Consider the following 22,886-nt stretch of genomic DNA (forward strand, 5'->3'; position numbering starts at 1 on the left):
TAGTGCTTGTGTAAGCAAACTCGCATTTGGTCATGTAACTCTGATGCAAGGTATAATTTAGTAAGGACAGAAATATTAATTACTGTATTATTACACTATATTCCTTGTTAATCTAAGCTCCTAGAAGCTATGTACTCTCAGGTGGAAGATGCAAAACATGATGGATTACAGAGTGCAGAAAGCGAAATGCTCGCCAGTTAGTGGGAGAAATGGGGAGCAGAGGTAGTGCTACCCATGTGCAGAGAACTGCTCCGACCAATTGATTACGAGGCTGTCACTAACAGCCTCACAGGTAATGTAATTTAATCTCATCAGCACAGAGGAATATTTCTGCTGCTGCATTTGTGCGCCTTTTTCATTGTTAGCTTTCAGCCAAGCTAGCTACTGCATGCATGCACTTCAGATCATTTTAGATAGATATTTTAGATGGATAGATGGATTAGGGCATGGGACCCATGAATGCTTCTTGATAAGCAAAAGCAAGCAGAAACTTGCAAGGAGATAAAAAGAAAAATAAAGATGGGATCATTAGAGGGCGACATGTAGTAGTACTACTACCTTGTGTGCTGCTTTGGTGCTAGCTGCTCCAGCTTTGGGGCTCCAGCTCCATTGACTATGAGAGTAGCTAGGAGACAATCCATGCATAAGTAGTTTCAGACTTTTAGTTGGGTTAATTTATTTACTCCAATAATTTAATTTTCCTGTGGTTGCTGGTTTCATCTGTGGTGGTTAAGTTTCACTGTGCTGACACTGAGTGAAAAAAATTGGCACAACTAATTTAGTTATATATACACACATACTTCCTTCCTAGCTTGATTTTGTGGTTTTGTATCGTAGTTTAATTTTCATCGTTGAGTTTTAGATCACTAAGAACACGTGTATAAAAATCTCATTTATAAATTATTTTTCGTTTACAAATATGTCGTTTTGATTATTTCTGAAATAAGCCAAACAGATGGGTACCAACTCTGGATAGGTAGGATGATAAGAGTATGAACTGTCATTTGTACTGGGATGGTGACGAAAAAGCGAGCAAATCCGGCTTAAAATAAATGCACTGAAATGAAGTCAGCAATCCATGGTAGCTTTCTGAAATGACCATCCTTGATTGACAATCTTGCCACCTCTGCACGATCAACAATTAGCACTGCAAATTTTGTGGCCCAAATCTCTATTGACAACTTGGCAGATGTGTTCCCTTTTCTTTTCTGTTTGATCTTTTTTCTACAAGTCAGTCTTACGTGTAATCATATTACATTAACTCACGGTAATTATAATACAGTCGTATGCATTCTTTAATTATAGCGGTGACTGGTTCCATGCTGTGCAATTCATAGTATTTTCCATGAGCAGATTACTGTTGATTTAAGCAATACCCTGTTGTACCACTAGGTTTTGCTGGTTGAAAAATTCTCAGGTAAATACAACACGTATCGATCTTTTGATGGATTCGCATTTGACCGACCGTCACGAGATGACCATGGACTCTTATCTAAGGCTGCATTCGTTTGCACCTCTTAATAACTTATATTCTCTCGTTTTTAGCACGCACGCTTTTTAAAATGTTAAACAGTGGCAAAGTGAGATTTAAAAAGGTACTGGAGATGCTCTAGGGCTATGTTCGGCTAGACTGATAAGTTAACCTATCTCCTTCGTTTTTCGCGTGGACGCTTCCGAACTGCTAAACGGTGTATATTTTTTAAAAAATTTCTATAGGAAAGTTGTTTTAAAAAATCATATTAATCTATTTTATATTTTTTAATAATTAATAATTAATTAATCATATGCTAATCTATTACTACGTTTTTCGTACCGGGATAAGTTAACTTACACCCCATTGCCGAATGCGGCATAGGTAGGTGTAGTATTTTCCGGTATGGTACAAATGTCACTCTTGGTTCTAAATTTTTTATGCTAGAATGCCTCTTAAGATTTCACTAATTCTTAAATCAAATTATTAATGTCTCCTTTCAAGTGTGCAAATTGTTACAATATTACAATACTACACTATATATATGTGTTCTAGATGGGCCTAATACTAGTATACTATCGAAGTATCTAATTCGTCACTAGCTACCGCTGGTCTCAAGACTGAAAAGCAGTGCTATCAATGACTCAGTATGGACGAGTACGTACATGTACAAGATTTCTTGTATGCAGTGATACGTAAAAAGAATTATTTCGAGCTGCTTTGTATGGAAATGAAATGAAGGATATATCTTTCCAAAAAAGAAGAATGTCACAAATTTGTTAACAGATTTGCCCTCCATAAGCTTAATGCCACGCTAAAATTGGGCCATCAAATTGGCACCCTGTTTCATGGCATGAAAATTAAATTACAGGATAGAAATCAATCTTGTAAAATCTGGTAGTAAACCAAATGATCCCCAAATCCAATCAGAGATGGATATACTAAATCTCCACTCGACAAACGCAAACAAAAAAAAAATCAGCAGCTGTTCGCACACCCAAATCTTCAAATTTCAAATTTTACTTCAAATATTTTTTTTCAAGGTCCTTGCACCGCCACAAAGCGATACGAAAAATTGATCCAAAAATGAGCCGAGTTTAGACTCCTTTGAGATATCTGAGATCGAAGTATCAAGTGATTTTCAGCTATTTAAGAGTATAAACCAATGGTATAACTAATTAGTAATGTTACTATCATTAATAAAGCATATCTTTGTACCAAAATTTTGGTATCTCATAGAATATCAAATTTTACAGTAGAAAACATGATATAAAATTGCTAACTAATACTAACAAAGTTAAAAGTTTCCTCTAGAAACTAGCTGAATACATGTACTTTGCAAAGGAAAAAACATATTATGTTATTTCTAGAAAAAAAGAAAAATATCCATATCAATTTGATTTTATATGGATATTCATCTAGATTTAATTGATTTTTAATATTACGAAGTTAAGGGAGTAAATTATAAAAATACAATAGGAGTAGATGGTGAAGACAAATTCGCTGCCACACCACTGTAGCTTTTATAGCTTTTATAGTAGTATAGATATCAGACAAAGAAATTTATTGCTTAATAAACAACAATAGCTTAACAATCATGTCCGTGAAAAATCTAAACAACAATTTTACCGTCCTTAAGAAATTGACTGGAGATATATATCGTCCAAATCCAAAATTATATAAGAAAAGAAATGTGCCTTTATCACCACTCAGCCCTTATATAAGCGGCCTCGGCGGTTGCTCGCTACACCCCACCGACCGACCCAACCACACGCAGACGCAGCCATGAAGTTGTACTTGCTCACCGCCGCTGGCGCCGGCGCCGCCGCCGTCGTCGTGGCCATAGTCGCGGCCACGGCGGCAGCTGACGCGTATGCGTCCTCCTCCTCCTCCTCGTCTGCTGGCGTGTTCTCGTCGCCTTGCTTCCTGTGGGCCGCGGCGAATGTAATCGTTCTCTGGCTCGTCTCGTCGTACCGTGGCCACACGGCCGCCGCCGCCGGTGATGGGGTCGCGGAAGGCGGCGGCGGGGGAGACGGCGTGGACATGGGGTTGTACACGTTATCGCTGGGGCGGCGTGACGACGTGTTGTTTGCCGTGCCGGACGTTGTGGCGGACCTCGTTGACGCCGTCGCTGCGGCGCCGGTGGTGGTGACGACGACGGCGGCGGTGGCGGCGGCGAAGAAGAAGAAGAAGCAGCCGCGGGAGGAGAGAGCGGCGAAGAGGGGCACCAACCACCCGCGCGTCCGCAAGGCGTCGGCCGGCGGGGAGGCGCCGGTCAGAGCCGTCGCGGCGGAGGCCACGGCCAGGCCGGACAGCCCGCGCGTCAGGAAGGCGTCGGCTGGGGTGGTGGAGACACCGAGAAGCACCGTCGCGGCGGAGGCCAAGCCGGATCAAGTCGTCGTCAAGAAGCCGGCCCTCGTCGAGGAGGAATGGCTAACCTGGAACCTCGCCTCCACGGCGGAGGCCACGGCCAAGCCGGACATGAGGAAGTCCGTCGTCGAGGTGGAGTGGCCAGACTGGTCCTCCTTCGTCGAGGAGGCTACGCCGGCCGACGCCAAGAAGCCCCTCGTCGATGAGGACGAGTGGTCTGCCTGGGCTCTCGCTCTCGCTTGCACCACGGAGGCCAAGCCGGCCGTCGTCGAGAAGCCCGTCGTCGTCCAGGACCCATGGCCAAGCAGGTGGACCATCGCCGCGCCGGAGGTCAAGAAGGCTATCAAGAAGCCCGTCGCCGTCGAGGATCCATGGCCAAGCAGCCGGACCATCGCCGCCCCGGTGTCCAAGCCGCGCGGCGTCGTGAAGGAACCCGGCGAGGAGTGGGCGATCACGGTCGCCACCACCACCGAGCCCAACACCAAGCCAGACGCCGACGGCGGCGCCGCCGACGACGTCTCCATGGAATCGATGTGGCAGACCATCCTGCAGAGCGGCCGGGCGCGGCCGGTGACCGTGCGGAAGAGCGAGACGTGGGCCACCGGCGAGCAGCCGCAGCGGGAGCGCGCCGCCGAGGCGTCCGTGGCGCGGAGGAGGGAGATACGCAAGTCCGCCACGGCGACCAACATGACCCCGCCGCCGTCGCCGCCGCACGTCCGGGCTCCCCCGCCGCCGGCCAGGCAGCCCTGGCGCACCCGGGACGTGCTCCCGGCGATGCAGAACGACGAGCTGATGCGCCGCGCCGAGAGCCTCATCCGGCGCCACCACGAGCAGCTGCGCCTGCAGCGCCAGGAGTCCGAGCAGCGCCAGGCCCTGGAGCTGCAGCGCCGCCGCCCTCTCATCCGCGTCTAAACCCCCGGCGCCACCGCCGCTCGCCGGCGGCGTGCCCCGGCCGTGCATGCGTGCATGCAAGGCCGGCGGTGTACAGAAGTAAGCTTAGCTAAAAGCTACAAGTGTGCAGTGCAGTGCAGTGAGCAAGTGACCATGGTTAATTTGTGCAGCGGTTTGATGCACTAATTAACCATGCACTTGATCATCCAAAATTACTGCTACTAGCAGTAGATTAGATAATTTAGATTAGGCTTCAAAAAAAGGTAGAGTTAGATTGAATCTGCATGACTGCACATGCAAGATTATGATTGCATTTTGAGTGCCTTGATCCCCCTCTGCCTAGGGGATTAATGCAGTTAACTTGAACCCTTTGTGAATTAATGGAGGTAATCAAGAACACTTGGTTTTTTTGAAAAATTTCTTTCCTTGTTAGGTGCTTGTGATCATGCTTGATTTCTGGGGAAGTGTATATTTTCCAAATATATTCAGATGGTTAGTGGTAAGCATGAGCTTGGCATAATGTTCTCGAAGTCGATTGAAGCTACAGAACTTATGTGATTCTGAACGAATTATTGTTTCTTGGATGGTTTGCAGTTTATTTATGTGATATATTTGGGTCTAATTTATGCTTAATCATGGTGAAAATAGCATGTTGTTTTTCTAAGTACATCCGTACATTATCATGTATCTGCCTCATTGACTATGGCTGGGTTGCCTGTAGCATGACAATTTGTATGTGTGTGTGACTAGTTGCATGATGCTGTTGCTGTCTGTGTTTTTGTCTTTTCCCACTAGCAATCAGAAAATTCGGATGGGAAAAAGGCAGGCAGTATTGCAGAGAGTGTGCACATTGTCGCCCTATCAAGAAATGCTCCCTCCGTTTTTTCAATTTAATTCTAAAGCAAATATGTGAACTTATAAATCATTCTTAAAGTTTATTTGATGATAAAGCAAATCACAACAAAATAATTAATAACTAGGTAAATTTTTAATAAGACAAAGGAATAAACATAGATTAAAAAGTCAACGGTATCAAATAAAAAATTGAAGAAAATACCATATTTTTATTGGCAAGTCTGTAAGGTTATATGAAGTTCTTTTACCTCAATCATGGAGAACAAATCGTGGTATAAATGGCTCAAATCCAGGTTGTTTCTTTTTGAAAATTATTTATAATCCAATAAAAGGTAACACCCGCCCATATACCGTCTACAATAGACTCGGATGATTCATTACCTTATGCTCCCTCTATTAAAAAATAATTAATGTTCTAGTCGGTCAAACTTCTAATTTTTTGACCATCCGTATTTTCTCAAATGCTTAGTTTAAAAGCAAAGTAAATTATATGAATGGATTTCTAACATTTGCCTGGAAAATTACTATTATAATATCATAAACTTATTATGATATAAAATTGGTTGTTTGAATTTAAAATATTTGACCGAATCTTGTCCTAATATAAAAAATATACATGGAAAGAACATCTTCATTACTGATCACATTGGTGCCCGCACCATATTAAGATTTCTCCAATAGTAAGTTAAGAAGTTTTTTTAAGAGAAATCAAGGAGTAGCTTCCCAATAGTAACTTAAGAAGTTCTTTATTAAGAAAAGAGAAATCAAGCAGTAGCTCTCCCATAGTAACTTGTTAACTCAACCATTTCTCCAAGTGCATGCCTAGAGGCTACACAAGAAACCTGCAAATTCAGCTGCTGGCATTAAGATGGCAACCTTGTTAGGCAGAGCAGTACTCAATCAATCAGTAGGATTAGATCAATCAAAGAGCTCTCAGTAGAAATGAAGCTTCTCCTTCTTTCACCTTTGGATGTGTCGGGTGGAAGACACACAAAGGAGGGTTGGTGCAGATCATAATCATAGGGCTTTGCACCTAAGAACGAGTAGGGCAACCAGCAAGGCCTAGGAGTGATGCAATTAGCCTGTTCCATCAGGTTTTCTTATATGCAACCAGCCAGCCACCTGTGTGCTGACAGTGCTTCCACTAGGGGTTTCTCTGCTATAGATCATGCCATTGTCTCAACAACTTATGTCTGCAGGGGATCCAAAAAAACCCTCTTCTGATCCTAACAAAAAAAACTCTTTTTCGGATTCAAGGTATTCGTTTTGGTTCACATCCTCGGTATTTGTTTCTTTCGATTGAAAAAAATGAAGACAAATGTAGTAAGTAGTATAGCTAGTTTTCGTCCATATCCGAGCCGTTTTCACCTTTCCTTGTTTGCATGGAAGTCATAAGTTTTGCGGATTAGTATGAAAAATTTCAATTGTTCAATGTAGGGAAGCTATTTTTGAGAGAAGAACCCTCAGTGAATCATTTTCAATTGGTTGTGCTTGTTTTAGAGAATAAGAATTTCGTAGTAAATGGAGAATATTGTTTTTTCTATAGAAACTGGAACGATTCTTGTGACATTCCTGAGTTTCAAATTATGCCTTAGTCTCACTCCATTCGATAATTCTTGTTGGTTTTGACCGAACGTAGTTGAACTTTGACCATTGTTTTTAAATCAACTTCGAAGCAAATAGGTTTAAGATATCCATACAGTACTTTACTCACAAATATAATGCAAACCCTTTTATATACCAAATGACTCATTTCAGGATGTAATTTGGTGATTAGTAATGAAAACTACAGTATCGATGCATTTGAAGGAATCCTTTCTCTTTTTTTTTTACAGAACTGGGAGTACGTATCACCGATTAATTTGTTCAGGGTGGAGTTCACAATCAACTGTGATGCATTTGAAGGAATCCTTTCTCTTTTTTTTTTTTTGGCACCAGTAAAGTATACATGGCTGTCTACGTAAAGAGAAAGAACAGATAAAAATGCAGAGGTGATTAGGATTTCCTACCAGCATGCCAAATGAATATTCCCCTGAAGATATTGCCTTGTTGCATTGGGAAGATATTTTCAGATATTTTGTGCACCATACTCTGCAACTTGCACGGCACCATCACATTCCTGCTATATCTAGTGTCTTTTTTTTTTCATTCTCCTTTATGCCGCTCCCATCTGAACTTGATTTTCAAAACCCAATTCTGGCATCAGTCTCAGAGAAAAAAAAGGAATTGTGATTCCGATTGGGGTGTCAAACGACATATTTACAAATGAAAAATAATTTATAATAAAACTTTTATATACATATTTTTAGCGATATAGAAGCAGAGGCTGAATAAACTTTAGCAAAAAACCAAAATCAATTTTAAAATTAAGTTTAAAAATTCAAATTTTGGTTTATAACCATAAGGGGAAGCGAAAGGATGGACAGATGTTTTTTCGTTGAACATGATGAGAGAAATGATAGCTTTTCTAATGAAGGGAGAAATAATATATTTTATACTATTCAAGTTTACACATTATTTATGAAAGTAATTAGAAACTGGAAATTAAATCTCACTTGTCAGTTTTTCAGTGTTGCTGACACCAACTCACCAAACCAACATGAATAAGACTATTTTGATGTTGTTTACATAAACAGTAGCACTTGCTGAGGGGCTTATCATGCCCTTTTGCTTTCACTGATCGAACTTTTTACAGTGGAGTATCCAATTGGCATCAGAAAACAAAAGAAAAAGGTCAAAAAGGAATCGGGCTGATACAGAATCACACATCATTCTGTATCACTACCATGCAAAGAACAAAAACTCATTCTGAACAAATGAGTAAGTGGATAAATATATATTATGTAAGTGTAAACATTGTTTACAGTTGATTAATGTAATGAAAAATCACTGTTCTTGGCTAGCTCAAGGCATCTCAGCCGAATGAAGAGGTTAACTTAAGCTGCACTAAATCCCTTTACTTTGCAATATTGTTGCGAACTGCACAGGTGGAGTAAGCACTCCAATTACTCTGGATTCTGATTTCTGAAAACCACATGACATTAGTTTACCTTAAAGTGGCTATTGGCATGGAGTGAGTGGCAGAGCCTGATGTGGATGCATCCTCCAATCTCACAAAAAAGATAAGTTTTGTTGGACAATTAAAAATAGGTCAACTCTTCGGTGGATTTTACTAGTAGTATTATACTACCAGTAAAAAATGGTATCTTTGTACTTCGTTAATTACTTGATTAGCAGTATTTTTTAATTTTGTCTTTTTGCAATAGTGATCACAATAAAAATAACGATATTACCCCTTCAAATTTCTACTACACCTAATATTATTAGTAGTATAATTTAATCACAGTCGTCCAATAAAAATAGATCAACGATATGAATTAAATTATACTATAGTAAAATGCACCGGAAGATAATTTTACTCCTCTCATTTTCCTCTAACAAGAAAAAAAAAAGGAAGATTTCACTTTGGATTGGATTGTCTGAATATTGTCAGCAGTAAAAAACAGTCTGATGTGGAACCATTAGGTTGCATGCTACTACTTTGCTCAGCCTTATCTCCTTGTCTTAAAAACCATAGTCTTTCTTGACCTGGCCACTATTTTTTTAAGTTGACTATTGACTTCATTCTGCCACTTAAGCCTTGTGATGGTAACAACTTTTTTCGGGTGACAATGAATTTACCTTTTTCTTTTCATCTGTCTGTTGGGGTTCACTTCACTTGTGAGTAGTGACAACCTTGTGGTTACCACTCTGCCATCAGACTTGTTTGGTACTAATCCAGTCAGGTTAATTACTGGTTTAGTCCATGTTACCATGCTCTAGTGGTTGAAGAAACTGTAGTCTTATTGGTCTCCCTCCTCACATTTCAAAATTTCTATCTTGCTGATAGCAAAAGGTTAGCTATGTGGTCCTCTATCAATCATGCATGAGACTATATATATATACCCTTACTAAGTTACTAATGGTATCTGTATATATGCTATAATTTTTAGGTGGCAACTAGAGAATTTTACTTGATTCCTAAACCCCATAATTTAATGTTATAATTTCATTTTTTTGTATGGTGTAGGTGTTGTTGGGATTGAACATGTGATTACAGATCTCGTTAACTGCAAAAACAGACCTACCAAAGTACTAAACTGAACACAATTATCTTGGAAAACTTTTTTGCTCTTTTTGATAAGTCAAAGATCCTCCATATCACTTCTCGTTTGATTGGCCCAACAAAGGTCACTATACGTCAGAAATTATTTTATTTTTCTTCTCAAAATCATGGATGAGCCGGCAGATTACGCTGTCTGTATTGAGACAACGAATTAATTAACAAGATTGTGTGATCTACATGTAGTTGACTTGGACATATATATATTTAAGGATAAATGTTTTAGTAAATGATTCGAATGATATGCTAAGAATCACTGATTAAGCATGTCGGTTCATGGTATATAGCCTATCTGGCAACGAATCAGTTATTTTTCAGACCAAACCTCAAATTCCCCGGACGATCAAAATCACTTTGGAGCTACATCAATAGCAATGTTTGAGCCTCTTTTTTCTCGGTTATTCTTTGAAATTCTTGGCCTCCAATTTTCCACAATTAGCTAGGCCATGTTTAGTTCCAAAAAAAAATTATGTTCACCCGTCACATCAAATATTTAGACACATGTATAGCGCATTAAATATAGTCAAAAAATAACTAATTCCACAGTTTGGAAGTAATTTGCAAGGTGAATTTTTTAGCCTAGTTAGTCTATGATTAGCCATAGCTCCTACAGTAACTCATGTGCTAATGACGGATTAATTTGGCTTGAAAATTTGTCAAGTGGTTTCCTGACACCCTATGTAATTAGTTTTTTAATTAGTCATCGAAATAGTCTTCTGACATTCGATCAAACATCCGATGTAACACCCAAATAAAAAAAATCACGAACTAAACACCCTTAGTCAAGTTAGTCAAGCAGACAAGCACAGGAGCTGATAGTTTCCCATCAAAATGAATAGGAAAAGCCGGCGACAGATGGACATTAATTCTTGGACTACCATGAGATGATGATAGTGAAAGTCTTTTATCAACCTAGATTATATTGCACTCCACAAAGCTTAGTTTTCGATCTGTACATACATCCTCTTATTTGAAAACTTACTTTCATATCGCATTAGGAGTTCTGTTTATGATCAGAGAGAGTATATCAATCGGTTTTCACCTTGGGTGCATGCATATAATTAATAATTAACCATGTGAGCCATGGGAACGTTCTCAATAGTTGATGGACGATGGGTTGGGGATGAAAATGAGTTTATGACCATTATGTATTTGAGGGCACAAATTAATGAATTAAATATTGGAAGTTCATAAGTTGATTTTTTTTTTCAAAAAAAAAGGAATGTTGATGAAGTTTTTTGTAAAAAAATGTGTATTTAGGATATTGGGAAGCATGGAAGCGATAATCCATAGATTAGACTATTCCCAGTATAGGTTTTATAAGAGTTTTAATCTGATTAAATGATATGACACATAAGCTGAATTGATGACTTGTCAAGAAATTTATGAGGATATAGAAGGAATGTATTTCATCTATATGAAGCTATACGAACTTATCTATGCATTGGAAACATAATGAAGCTTCATTGTGACTGAATTGTTTCATTATATGAGTTGGAACAAAAATGAAGCCTCACTATAAGCAAATTATTTCACAACACAGTTTAAAAGTTAAATTATATGGTTGGCATATGAAATCGCAAAATTACACTGTTTATTAGAAGCCTTTGTTGCATTCATCAATTCAAACCTCTTTTGATGATGTGGCGCTACTGGAAACCATGAAATGAAACTACCCGCTAAGAATGGCCTTACAACCTACCGAACGTGCAGAAACCATTTTTTTTTTGGAAAAATTAGAAGAGTACTCCCTCCATCCCTAAAACAGTGTAATTCTATGACAAATTTTGTCACTAAAGAGTGTAATTCTAGAGTACCATTTTTCACTCTAATTACCCCTCATTTAAATTATTTCCATTTTACAGCCCGACAACCACCCTCCCATCTAGGTTATTTTTCAGGACTATTAATTTGTCTAAGCATTCTCTAGTACTCCACAATATAAGATTTTCTAGCATTCTCTATATAATAATGAATCTAGATATATATACAAACTATATACAATAATCAATGAATAAATATATGTAAGGTCAACAAGTCTTATGGAATTGATGGAGTAACTTTCTTTTTAGTAACAGAGAGAGTAACTGACAAGAAAGATCAATGGATGGAATTTTTTTTTTAACTTGCGCATCTACTGGCTCTGTTCAGAGCACTGATCTTGTGAGGTGGACATGCTGCCTATGACAGGTTAGCACATGTTAGAAGCTCCAAATCCAACCTGCACGGCAGACAGCTCCACAATGGGTTCATTATGTATTTCCCAAAACTTGAAAATTAGTGGCATGTGATTCAGATGGTTTTGAGTATTTTTGGGGCACAGGGATTACATATGCAGGCTAGATTTAACAGGTTAGGAAGACAAGTGCAACAAGTTTCATAACTGGTATATATCTAAAGTCACATAGTTTTGACAAACATCAAGGTGTAGATAAATTACTGCTATTCAAATAACCCTTTCCTTTTCAGACAATACAGTTGACCATTTAGTTAGGAAAACTAGCCACTTCATTCTGACCACCTTATGCAATCTACACTTAAAATTTGCAGCTGCAGGCAGGTTTGCACCTAAGCACATGCAATTACCTAACCTAACTGTTGCTTTGCTGCCTGGTCATCTTACTTTACTACAAGACATCAATGCAATCAGTGAGATTACTGAGATCTGAGACCCATTCATAGTGCTAGTGGACAGTGCAATATGGATGATGATGTGCAGACTTTGTGGTGCCAATTCTACTATTCCAGGATATTGCCAAGGTTTTTTTTTTCACTTTTACTATGGATCAAACGTTTGAGACTTTTTTCTTCCATCAAACACGTGTGTAATGCATGGGGGCTTGGGAGAGAGAGCGTGTATGAGATTTTGACTTGTGTGCATGACTTCAAATTATCATCCAAGGCAGTGACCAGATTTGATTGATGAAATTAAAATTACCAAAAGTTTGATCAATAGACGGACTTTTTTTTTTTGCCGGGAAGATATTGCCAAGGCTAGACATCGATTTGTTCAAGTCATCCTGCACGAGGTCAGACAAGACCAACAACGAGATGCAGAATGAGGTCACCTGCGTCGTCGCCAAAATGCCGTCATATGCAGTGAGGTGTGCATTGATCAGAGTCAGATAGATCGGTCTGCTTCGTTTTCATGTGTGCAGCATCACAAATTCAGTGGATTGCAAGTGTTTGTGGTGTTATCGTACGATGACTGTACTTAGGTTGGTACTTACAGAGAATAATCGTACGGTTAATTTGTCTCTGGGAAAGCATGTCATCTTCTTCTTCTTCGAGCACAAATTTCGATTAACAGTTCTTTTTTAAGAAAAAGGTTCGCAGTGGTAGAGCACTAGTTCTATTAGAGAATTTATTGGAACTAGGCGTGTAATTAGCTTTAGCACTTGTCTGAATCGTAAAAAAGGCATGTAGCCTATAGTTGTAGCGATTTGAGTAGCACCTAAGTTTTTAGGTTCAAATCTTCATAGGAGCATAAATTTCTGATTGGGTATTTGAGAGGCTAGGTTTCCAAATTAAAATAAAAATGGCTGCATATATCCGGTTGGATATAGAGGCCGGGTAAAAAAAGCCGACTCCGGTGCATTTTACTGGTGGTAGTAGAATTTAATCTATACCGTTGATCTATTTATCGGATGGCTGTGATTAAATTATACTATTAATAATATTAGGTGCAGTAGAAATTGGAAAGGTAATATTGTTCTTTTTATTGGGATCTTTATTGCAAAAAAAACACAAAATTACAAAATACTGCTAATCAAGTAATTAACAAAGTAAAAAATACCCCTTTTCTACTACAAGTAAAATGCACCGGAGAGTTACCCCGGGTAAAAATATCCTTCTCTAAAAAAAAAGCACTTGTCTGAATATCTCCATGCTTCTGAATCAAACATTGCATGACAGGTTATGGTTTATGATGAAATGAATCTAAACTACAAATTTCAGGAAATTGGGATCTTGGAATATGTTCTGCAAATTAATTAAAAGCTAGAAGACGCTTGTTGTTTTGTTTAAATCATTGATTTCTTGGCACTATGATTCAACCCTACAATTGCTCGGTATTTGCTTTGCCGTGTGCTTGGCCCTTGACCTTGACTTGGTAGATGTATAATTGCTACGTTTCAGCACCTTGACAGCTTAAGATTATACATTTCATTTCATTAGCAAGTCAAGCAAGAAAGCTTCTTTGGAGTCAAGGCTGTTATTACTAGACTATTAGCACCAGCTAGGATGTTTATCTACTACCAACCTGTAAATTATTATTTTTTTAACTGATGTAACTGTCGTGTTCATCGTGGAGTCAGTAAAAAAGTGACAGTTCTTCTGGTAACTATGTCATTTCATTTAAACTGGACTTTCACCTTTTGCGTGGAACGCGCAAAAGACTCGCACATCTTTGAATTAAGTAGAAAACTGAGGGTTTCTTTTTTATCATCTTTCAAAAGTAGCCTGAGATATCAAAAATTTTAGTACAAAATTCTGATACCTTGATGTACTTTTCAAGAATATTAAAAAAAGCTCAGAAACTGATCTTTCACATATGTTGCATTGGGCACTTGACAGCTTTAGTTTCTTATGGAACCATGTCCACCTTGAATCATTTTCAGTGTTAATTGGCCGTAATTTCACACCGTAGAACTACTGAAACCTATGCAGAGTTCTTGAATAATTTTCAGCATTGGCCAAAATTCAGATCAGCAGTGACGGCAGCAGCAATTGCTCTGCTGACGTTTTTTCTGAAGTCCTGACAAAAGAAGAACAGAAGGTACTACTGACCTGTCGACTCTGCAGCAAACATGGCCAAATTGAAAAATTCAGGCCGGCATTTCGTATACCATTAGGAGGAGGAGACATATTCAACCATGGCGTGAAGTAATAAACTGATAAAATTAATTTGGTTAGTTCGATCTGCCATAGATTAGACGATGTGATTGAATACTTCAAATCTTTAATTAATCGATCAATGGCGACATGATTAGATGACCTGAAACTGAAATGGTTGTTTAGAAACAATTGGGGTATGCCTTGCCTCCTCCCTGGAAATCTTAAGCTTGCTGCTTGAAAACTATATGCTTAGCATGTGCTTTCCCAGTTGCACAAGTTGAGAAGCTAGATTGCTTCATTTGTCTAAATCAAAACCATTTCAGACGCCATCATCTGATACTGGAGCTTGATGCTGATAGGTGACAGCTCTCGCTTTTTAGGTTAAATTTAGCTGGCTCATTCGTAGTTTGGTAAGTATCATCATTCTGCTAATGACATGTGGGACGAGGCTCTAGTTTGCACTGTGATAATTGATTGTGTTAGTTCTGGCAAACAACAATTTCAAACAGTGGTATTTTTCAATTTTAGCAATTTATGTCAAATAAAAATGCGTACCATCAGCAAACTTCCTAATTTACCCATTCTAATTTATGAACGGCGCAGAAGAAACTACACGAGCAACTTCAAATTGGATCATATTCGCCATTGAAATGAAACATGTTTAAGATACTAGCGTCTTGCATGAATTTTGTATATGGGCCTTGCAGAGGTAACTATGTCTCTGGGTTGGGCCTCTATGCAGAATCCAGAAAATCTCGAAATGTTTGCCCGTTTAGGCCCAATTTGGAAATCACTCCAGGATTGGCAGGCCTGTCCTGCTAGCACCACAAGTGGCTGTGTATTTTTTATAGATAAAGACGAAGATAAAGATTTTCTGACTTTTGTGATGTCTATATAATTATATAGAAGATAAATTAATTTTTACGAAGTTAAAAATATATTTTAAATATAAGATGATAACCTTCTTATATAATTTTTTTTAGAAAATACATTGCTTAACAGTTCAGAAAGTAAGGAAAAATCTGAAGAAAATCGAAGAAACGAACGCAGCCAAGGTGACGTGCTAGCTGACCTGATTTCGAGCATCACTACCCCCTTAATAAGTTCCAATACGAGAGTCATTTATCTCATATCGAGCGTCTTTTTACAGGAAGGCCCGGAAAGAAAGCCCCAATCACTTAGGCCTTGTTTAGTTCCTAAATTTTTTTCCAAAAACATCACATCGAATTTTTGGACACCTAAATAAAGTATTAAATATAGATGAATCAAAAAACTAATTGCACAGTTATGGAAGAAATCTTGAGACGAATTTTTTGAGCCTAATTAGCCTATGATTAGCCATAAGTGCTACAGTAACCAATATGTGCTAATGGCGGATTAATTAGGCTCTAAAGATTTGTCTCGCGGTTTCTAGGCTAGACGTGAAATTCGTTTTTTCATTCGTGTCCAAAAACTACTTCCAACATCCGATCAAACAATTGACGTGACACTTCTTCCAAAAGTTTTCTTGATCTAAACACCATCTAACTTCAGAAAAGGTTTCAGCTTGCACAGGCATGCATGTACTCACATTGCTGTACATGTCGCAGCCAGCTGCATGAAAGAGTTGTAAATTGTAATCAATACTACTCCTAGTATTGCCTAGATTGATATGGATGCTAATAAATCTAGACATATATATAAATCATATATATTTTTTAATTGATAAATTTAGATAAGACTAAAATGTCTTATAATAGTGCTCCTGCAACAGTAACACGGACACACACACGAAGACGGCCGCTCAACTGTTATGTCCGGGCACTTGTTTGTCAGCTCTAACAGTGATATATGTCAACTTCTTCTCATCAGCCTGAAGCAAAACAGTGGTATTTCTGTTCTGTAACTGTCAATCACAGAGCACTACTGCAACAGTATTGCACCTCCTTTTGCAGTTTCCACTTCTTGCAGATCATCAGGTCATGAACATTGCGAGATTGATTTTTTTTCTCTCCTCTACCTTCTTTTGTTTCCTTCTTTTTTATCTGCTCCTTGTAAACTTTATTCGTCTTAATACAAGATACGTATGTCTTTTGCTTATTCCCAGAAAAAAAATCTCAAAGAGTTCTCCCCTGCAATTTTTTTTGTCAACAAAAGTTATCCTAATCACTGAATAATTGTCTCACGTTTGGTTCTTAGTTTATTAGCCACATGCAAAATTTGAATTTTGAAACTTAACTTTCAAGTTGATTTTATTTTTTTCAGCGGCATATTTTTTCTCAACATTAGCTTTTAAACTACTAACCAATGGGTATGAAAGTTATATTCATTTCTTATGACCTATCATCAGCTGTAGCTCAAACAGCTTATCTTCATATGGTCGATCTAGTCGATCTGGATTACGTTAGCTACGAGATGGAGAATTAGCCGATCTAGGTTTTAAATCTCACTCGCTTCTTAATAAATATATAGACAAGAGTCATTTCTCTCATAACCAGTGTTTTTTTTATTACATTGGGCAGACAAAAGGGAGATCCCAGGACAGTACTCTGAAGGCCGTGATCCATAGCTACAACTCCAAGCCAGTAATTAACTGCCAGCAGCTAGCAACACACAAATTATTCTTATCCCCTTAATTATTGTACGCCTTCCCCTACTGTTGCGCATTGAATCGCCAGCTTGGTGTTAACCTAAGAAAGAGAGATAACAATGTCATCGAATTTAATCATTCGTGCCATTGCCAACGCAACTCGGGTTGTATGATGAACAGTACCACTTCACATTAGTACTGATCGATCTAGTATTCTCAGATCAGTCGATTTCTTATTAGTGTCCTGGTTTTGGTTATTACTGATCACTTGATCTTAAATATCTTAGTTAAAATGATGTAAGCGGCTATAATAACCGATACATCGGATTTATACTTGGTTAGAGGAGAATTAAACAAAAAGCGAGCTATAAATTTATACTCATGGTACGGACTCAGAAAAGATATATAGTAGGTAATTATAGCTAGACATGGTATGTTTGGACTATTTGATAGATGTGTTAATTTTTAAAACAGATATCACCCTCGTGAGACCGTGCATTCAATTCGTTGGTTCATTCAGCCTAATCTTTTGGCTGTTTAGAAGTATAAAAGAAACCGCTCCGTAACGATTAAAAATAATGTATGATTAAAACTTTTATACAGTCATTGTAGAGCAAACTCAGCAGCTCATGCATCCCATCATTTATATTGAAAATAGATGATATGAAGAGAAAAACATGCTCTAACAGATTATGCATCCCATCATGCAAAAATAGATAACCACCAAATTGAGAGAGGTCATCCAAATTTGGATGTTCTATCTCCTCTATCCATATTTCAACAGCCAATCATAAAAGGAGAGAGTAATATCAACATGAGTAGATGGATATGAAATATTAATAAAATAAATATGGATGATATATTATGGATGATCTCTTAGAGTGCAAGATAATATGGATAGAGACGGTTTTTTGAATGGTCATCCAAAATGATCATATAGATGATCACATATGCATGAGCTGCTAGGTTTAGTCTTAGGTCTTAGTTATCTAAAATTAACGGCTAAGAAATAAACCGCAATGAATAAACACTAAAGTTAACTCCAAAATTCAAATTTTTAGCCTACAATCATGAGCTAAAACCTCGTGAAAAAGAAGACGGCGACTCCCTGGACGCACTAGCACTTTGCATGGGCCTCCTGTAGTAGCTTGTCGATTCACATTCACCGATGGAATTGCAAGTTGGCGATGCACAAAGCGGATTGCTGGCTGTGCACATGGAGGAAGAGCCATGATAGCTTAGGCCGCGTTCGGCAGCCCTTTTAAGATAACTTATCTCTACCATTTTTCACGCACACGCTTCTCGAACGGTTAAATGGTATATTTTTTGCAAAAATTTTTTATAGGAAAGTTGTTTTAAAAAATCATATTAATATATTTTATATTTTTTTAATAATTAATCATGTACTAATCTATTACTATGTTTTCTGTATCAAGGCATAAGTTAACTTATATCTAGTAACGAACGTGGCCTTAGTAGTACGCTAGGTGCAGATTAATCAACGGATGAGCATGGGTGATTTAATTTCAGGACTGGACATGGAAGGTTTGTGCAGTGATGAGTAATTAAGGCGGTGCCTGTGACACATGATTGGTAGGAGGAGAATTCAGATCCATCCACTGGCAGAACCTAAGTACAATTTTCATCATATTCAGAGTCAGAGCCTAGGAAGAGGTAAATTAGTGACAATGCAAGATAGGAGTACTTCATATTCATAGTTTTCCTCATGTCCAGAACCCAGGAGGAAGGAAATTAGTAGCAACAGCAGTGCAAAATATTTCAGATTCATCAACTGAAGCACTGAACCAACACAAGCACAGTAGATATTTTTTAAATAAAAAACATAAAATTTGGAGATGCGGGGTATCGATCCCCGTACCTCTCGCATGCTAAGCGAGCGCTCTACCATCTGAGCTACATCCCCATTTTGGAGAAATTAAGTGTTTGAATTTATTTATACTTTGTAAGTTTTAACGTCCATTTTATTTAAAATCATCCGGATATGCAAAATTATAAGGCATATTTAAAATTTCTATAATAATAAATCATATTATAATAAAATAATTGATAACTATATTTTTTTAATAAAACAAATGATCAAACATAGACCTAAAAGTTAACAATGTCATATAAAAAATATGTAGATGGAGTACTAAATATTATATATTTAGATGATGTTGTTTTGTTGCATCTGAGTAAATATTTCAAATCATCGTTGAAAGAGGTAGATCCAAATGACTAAGGGCTCCTTTGAAACACATGTGAGGAATAAAAACAAACACATGATTTTGAGAATGCAAGTGCCAAATAGGGAATTGCAAAACAAATAGAAATTACAGGAATAGTTGTTAGGAAAAATAAAGCGATGAAATGAGAGAGATTCAAACTAAATTTTCCGAACTGTTGGAGTAGTATATGCACACTGTGACGCTCCGTAGAAATTTTATAGGATATTAGAAACTCAAATCCTTTGTTTTGAATGGCCTATGGCTATATAGGGAAAATTCCCATATGATTTGAATTCTACAAAATTCTTTGATAAATCTTTGATTCAAAGTGCTCTGAACGGATACTCCCTTTTCCCAAAATTAATCAACTATGTTGGACCTCTTACTTCTCTAGTTCATATCGTTTTTATATGATTGGGTCAAATTTTAAAACTTTGACTATTAATAACTTTTAAAATATTTAGTTCAAAAACAATAGGACAAGTTTAAAAAAACTTTAATAAAATTAAATACTTATTTATTTCTTATATATAATATAACATAAAATCAAAGCTAAATATGAGCTTTCGTGATCTTGTCATTTTCCAAAACGTTCAAAACGATATGAACCTAACCTTCCTCTCAAAATCGAGAAAGTTCATTACTCTTTACTTACCCACCCAACAATATTAGTGTTTTAGTATTAGTAAGGAGCATTTCGGTCTTTAATCTTATACTTATAAACCAAAACTTAATTTTTTAATCTTAAAACTAGAGTTGATTTTTGGATTTTTTTTATTGTTTATTTTACGGTCTGGGCTTTTAGATTGCTAAGAACATGTATATAAAAAAATATTATTCATGATTATTTTTTATTTATAAATATATTGTTTTGCTTATTCCTTCGATAAACCAAAAAAGATGGGCACATAGGATTGCTTCTCTTTTTCTCTGATCGGGGAGACCGGTTATATTGGGTCAAGAGTTCAAGACCTTCGGGCCATCTCACAAATCTACTAGACCTTAAATATTTTTAGCTTAAAAACCTATAAAATTTTAGCCCATCCTATTTTAGACCCTAGCTTATAAATTAAAATTTAAACAGGTTTTCATCCCAATATCACGTCGACTGTTGGCCACTAGAGTTTCATGACATAGTTACCAAGACTATAAACCAGTTAACCGAGCCAGATGAGTTTTATGGGGATGAAACTCCTATCTCATCTCACGAAACTCCCTCGTTTAATAACTCTGTCAAATTAGTAATTTTACTAATGTGACACCCTATTTAATGTGTATAACACCCCATAAAACTTGCATTGAGACTAACCTTAATTTAATTTAGCATCATGCATGCCGGGCCCATCTGACAGGTAAGTAGCTCTCCGATCGTACACACTCCATGCATGCGTCATGCATCGATCTACTCCAGCTACCAGCGGATCGCGTACTTAATTTAATTAGACTGACAATGAAACATTGAGTACGTCCATCTAATTGAGACTTTCACACACACTGGCTGTACTTGTACATTAATATCAATCATATATATCACGCCATGATCATTAGCCAACTATAACGACCAATGTTACACGTCCGCATGGCGTAGCTAATTAGTGAGACGATGTTTTTTCGTTGTTGTTTATACTTATAAATTAAAATTAAAGTTTTAAAAAATTGTAAATACTTAGTTTATTTTTCAGCGGTTACTTTTATATCGGCATATTATGTTTTACCGACAAATTATGTTTTAATAATAACATATTTCTCGTAAGCTTAATTTCAAGCAATCAATGAGGTCATCACTCTCACAGCAGAAAGAAGGCTATAAATGGGGCTTAGTTAATACTCCTAGCTAGTTAGGGTATACACATACACATAATTCATTATCTAAAAAAGCATGTACCCGCGATTGACGATAGGTCCTAATCGACCGATGCCTATAGATACGTTTCAAAAGAATAAGGGCTTATTTAGTTTCCAAAAATTTTTTCCAAAAAAATCATATCGAATTTTTAGACACCTAAATAAAGCATTAAACATAGATGAACTAAAAAACTAATTGCACAGTTATTTAAGAAATCTTGAGACGAATCTTTTAAGTCTAATTAGCCCATGATTAGTCATAAGTGCTACAGTAACCAACGTATGCTAATGATGGATTAATTAGGCTCAAAAGATTTGTCTCACAGTTTCTAGGCTAGCCGTGAAATTCGTTTTTTCATTCGTGTCCGAAAACCCCTTCCGACATCCGATCAAATATTTGAACTACTGTCTAGCTACTAGCTAGTAGCTACTACTATCATACAGCTAGCTGGCCATGCGTACATATATGAATATGGAGTTGATTGTTTGGGCTTCTTATGAAAAAAACAAACGATATATTTATAAATAAAAAATAATCTATGAATAAAAATTTCATATATGTATTTTTAGCGATCTAAAAACCAATGACATAAAATTAACTTCGGTGAAAAAACTTCAAAATCAACTCCAGAATTAAGATTAAAAATTAAAATTTTAGCATATAACCATAAACAAAAGCGAAAACAATAGAGACATATCCCTTCTTTCTATAAAGTTAAGATCCAAATCTGAATTGTGGTTGAGCCACGTCACCTGTAAATCTCAATCATTGGATCTAATATGGACGTTCTGTGACGCGTGAAGCCTAGCCCACTTCTCCTTTATCACCATCCGCCTACCGATGCCGTCGTCGGGTGCTTTTCAATATTTTAGTCCAAATTCTATTATCAGAAATAATTTATCCAAATTGCATTGTTATCTGAATGTATTTATTATATCAACACCCAATCGAATTTGTTGTACGTTACTTTGCAGTTGGAATAAGATACGACATATAATTACACGATTATACAATTCACACAAACATTTCAATTGTGTAAGAGCCATTTATCATCAAGATAATTTTACTACCCTCTCATTATATAAGTTCAATGTCTGTACTTCAACAATACCTCATCTCCTAATTTATATATCCCGTCCTGCAGCAACGCACGGGGTATCATCTAAGTATCCACAATAATATAATCCACGTGCGCTTCGTCTATCGATCTGCAGTTTGCTTTCCAACTATGCATGGATGCATGAGTGAATGGTCCCATATATGTGCATCCATAGCTAGCTATATAAGCTAACAGGGACCAGAGAAGATCGATGGATGCAGATGGTTCAACTAATTAATGCATCGATCGATCGATACGTTTCCATCATCCAATGCTAATGACCGGCGACGATCATAGTTAGTGACAGAGTGTGTGATCGATCGACATCTCCAGATTATTAGTTTTTTCTTCAGGATTAGTGTCCTTTTCATGGCTCAATCGGTCGATCCAATCTAGCTAGCTAGATCAGACACTGTTTCCATCAAATTCTTCATATCCACTCTCACGGAGATGGAGTCATGGTCATGTTACCAAAAGGTTGCAGTCAGGTTCGCAAAACCGACGAAAACTAGCCGTTGTTTTCTCGTGGTTTGACGTTTTGATGCGGCTTGCAATCAAT

The 22,886-nt window shown here is 37.6% G+C and overlaps 1 protein-coding gene and 1 non-coding gene across 2 annotated transcripts; one reads left to right on the top strand and one right to left on the bottom strand.

Moving 5' to 3' along the window:
* Nucleotides 1-234: 234 nt before the first annotated feature.
* LOC107305073 lies at nucleotides 235-5,149 on the top strand. Its single transcript, XM_040528023.1, has 2 exons — nucleotides 235-292; nucleotides 3,156-5,149. The coding sequence occupies exons 1-2, from the start codon at nucleotides 235-237 to the stop codon at nucleotides 4,751-4,753; spliced, it is 1,656 nt and encodes a 551-aa protein (XP_040383957.1). The 3' UTR covers nucleotides 4,754-5,149.
* Nucleotides 5,150-19,005: 13,856 nt separating this feature from the next.
* On the bottom strand, nucleotides 19,006-19,078 carry TRNAA-AGC. Its single transcript has one exon. It is a non-coding gene; the product is annotated as a tRNA-Ala (tRNA).
* Between the last annotated feature and the right edge of the window lie 3,808 nt (nucleotides 19,079-22,886).

This window comes from Oryza brachyantha, chromosome 10, assembly GCF_000231095.2.
Source record: "Oryza brachyantha chromosome 10, ObraRS2, whole genome shotgun sequence".
Lineage (NCBI taxonomy): Eukaryota > Viridiplantae > Streptophyta > Magnoliopsida > Poales > Poaceae > Oryza > Oryza brachyantha.

What these genes read in the sequence shown, in the direction of transcription:
- LOC107305073 (XM_040528023.1), top strand. Translation starts at nt 235, where the DNA reads ATGTGCAGAGAACTGCTCCGACCAATTGATTACGAGGCTGTCACTAAC. An exon ending in TGTCACTAACAGCCTCACAG is followed by an intron (nt 293 to 3,155) that starts GTAATGTAATTT and finishes AAATTATATAAG; the next exon opens with AAAAGAAATGTGCCTTTATC.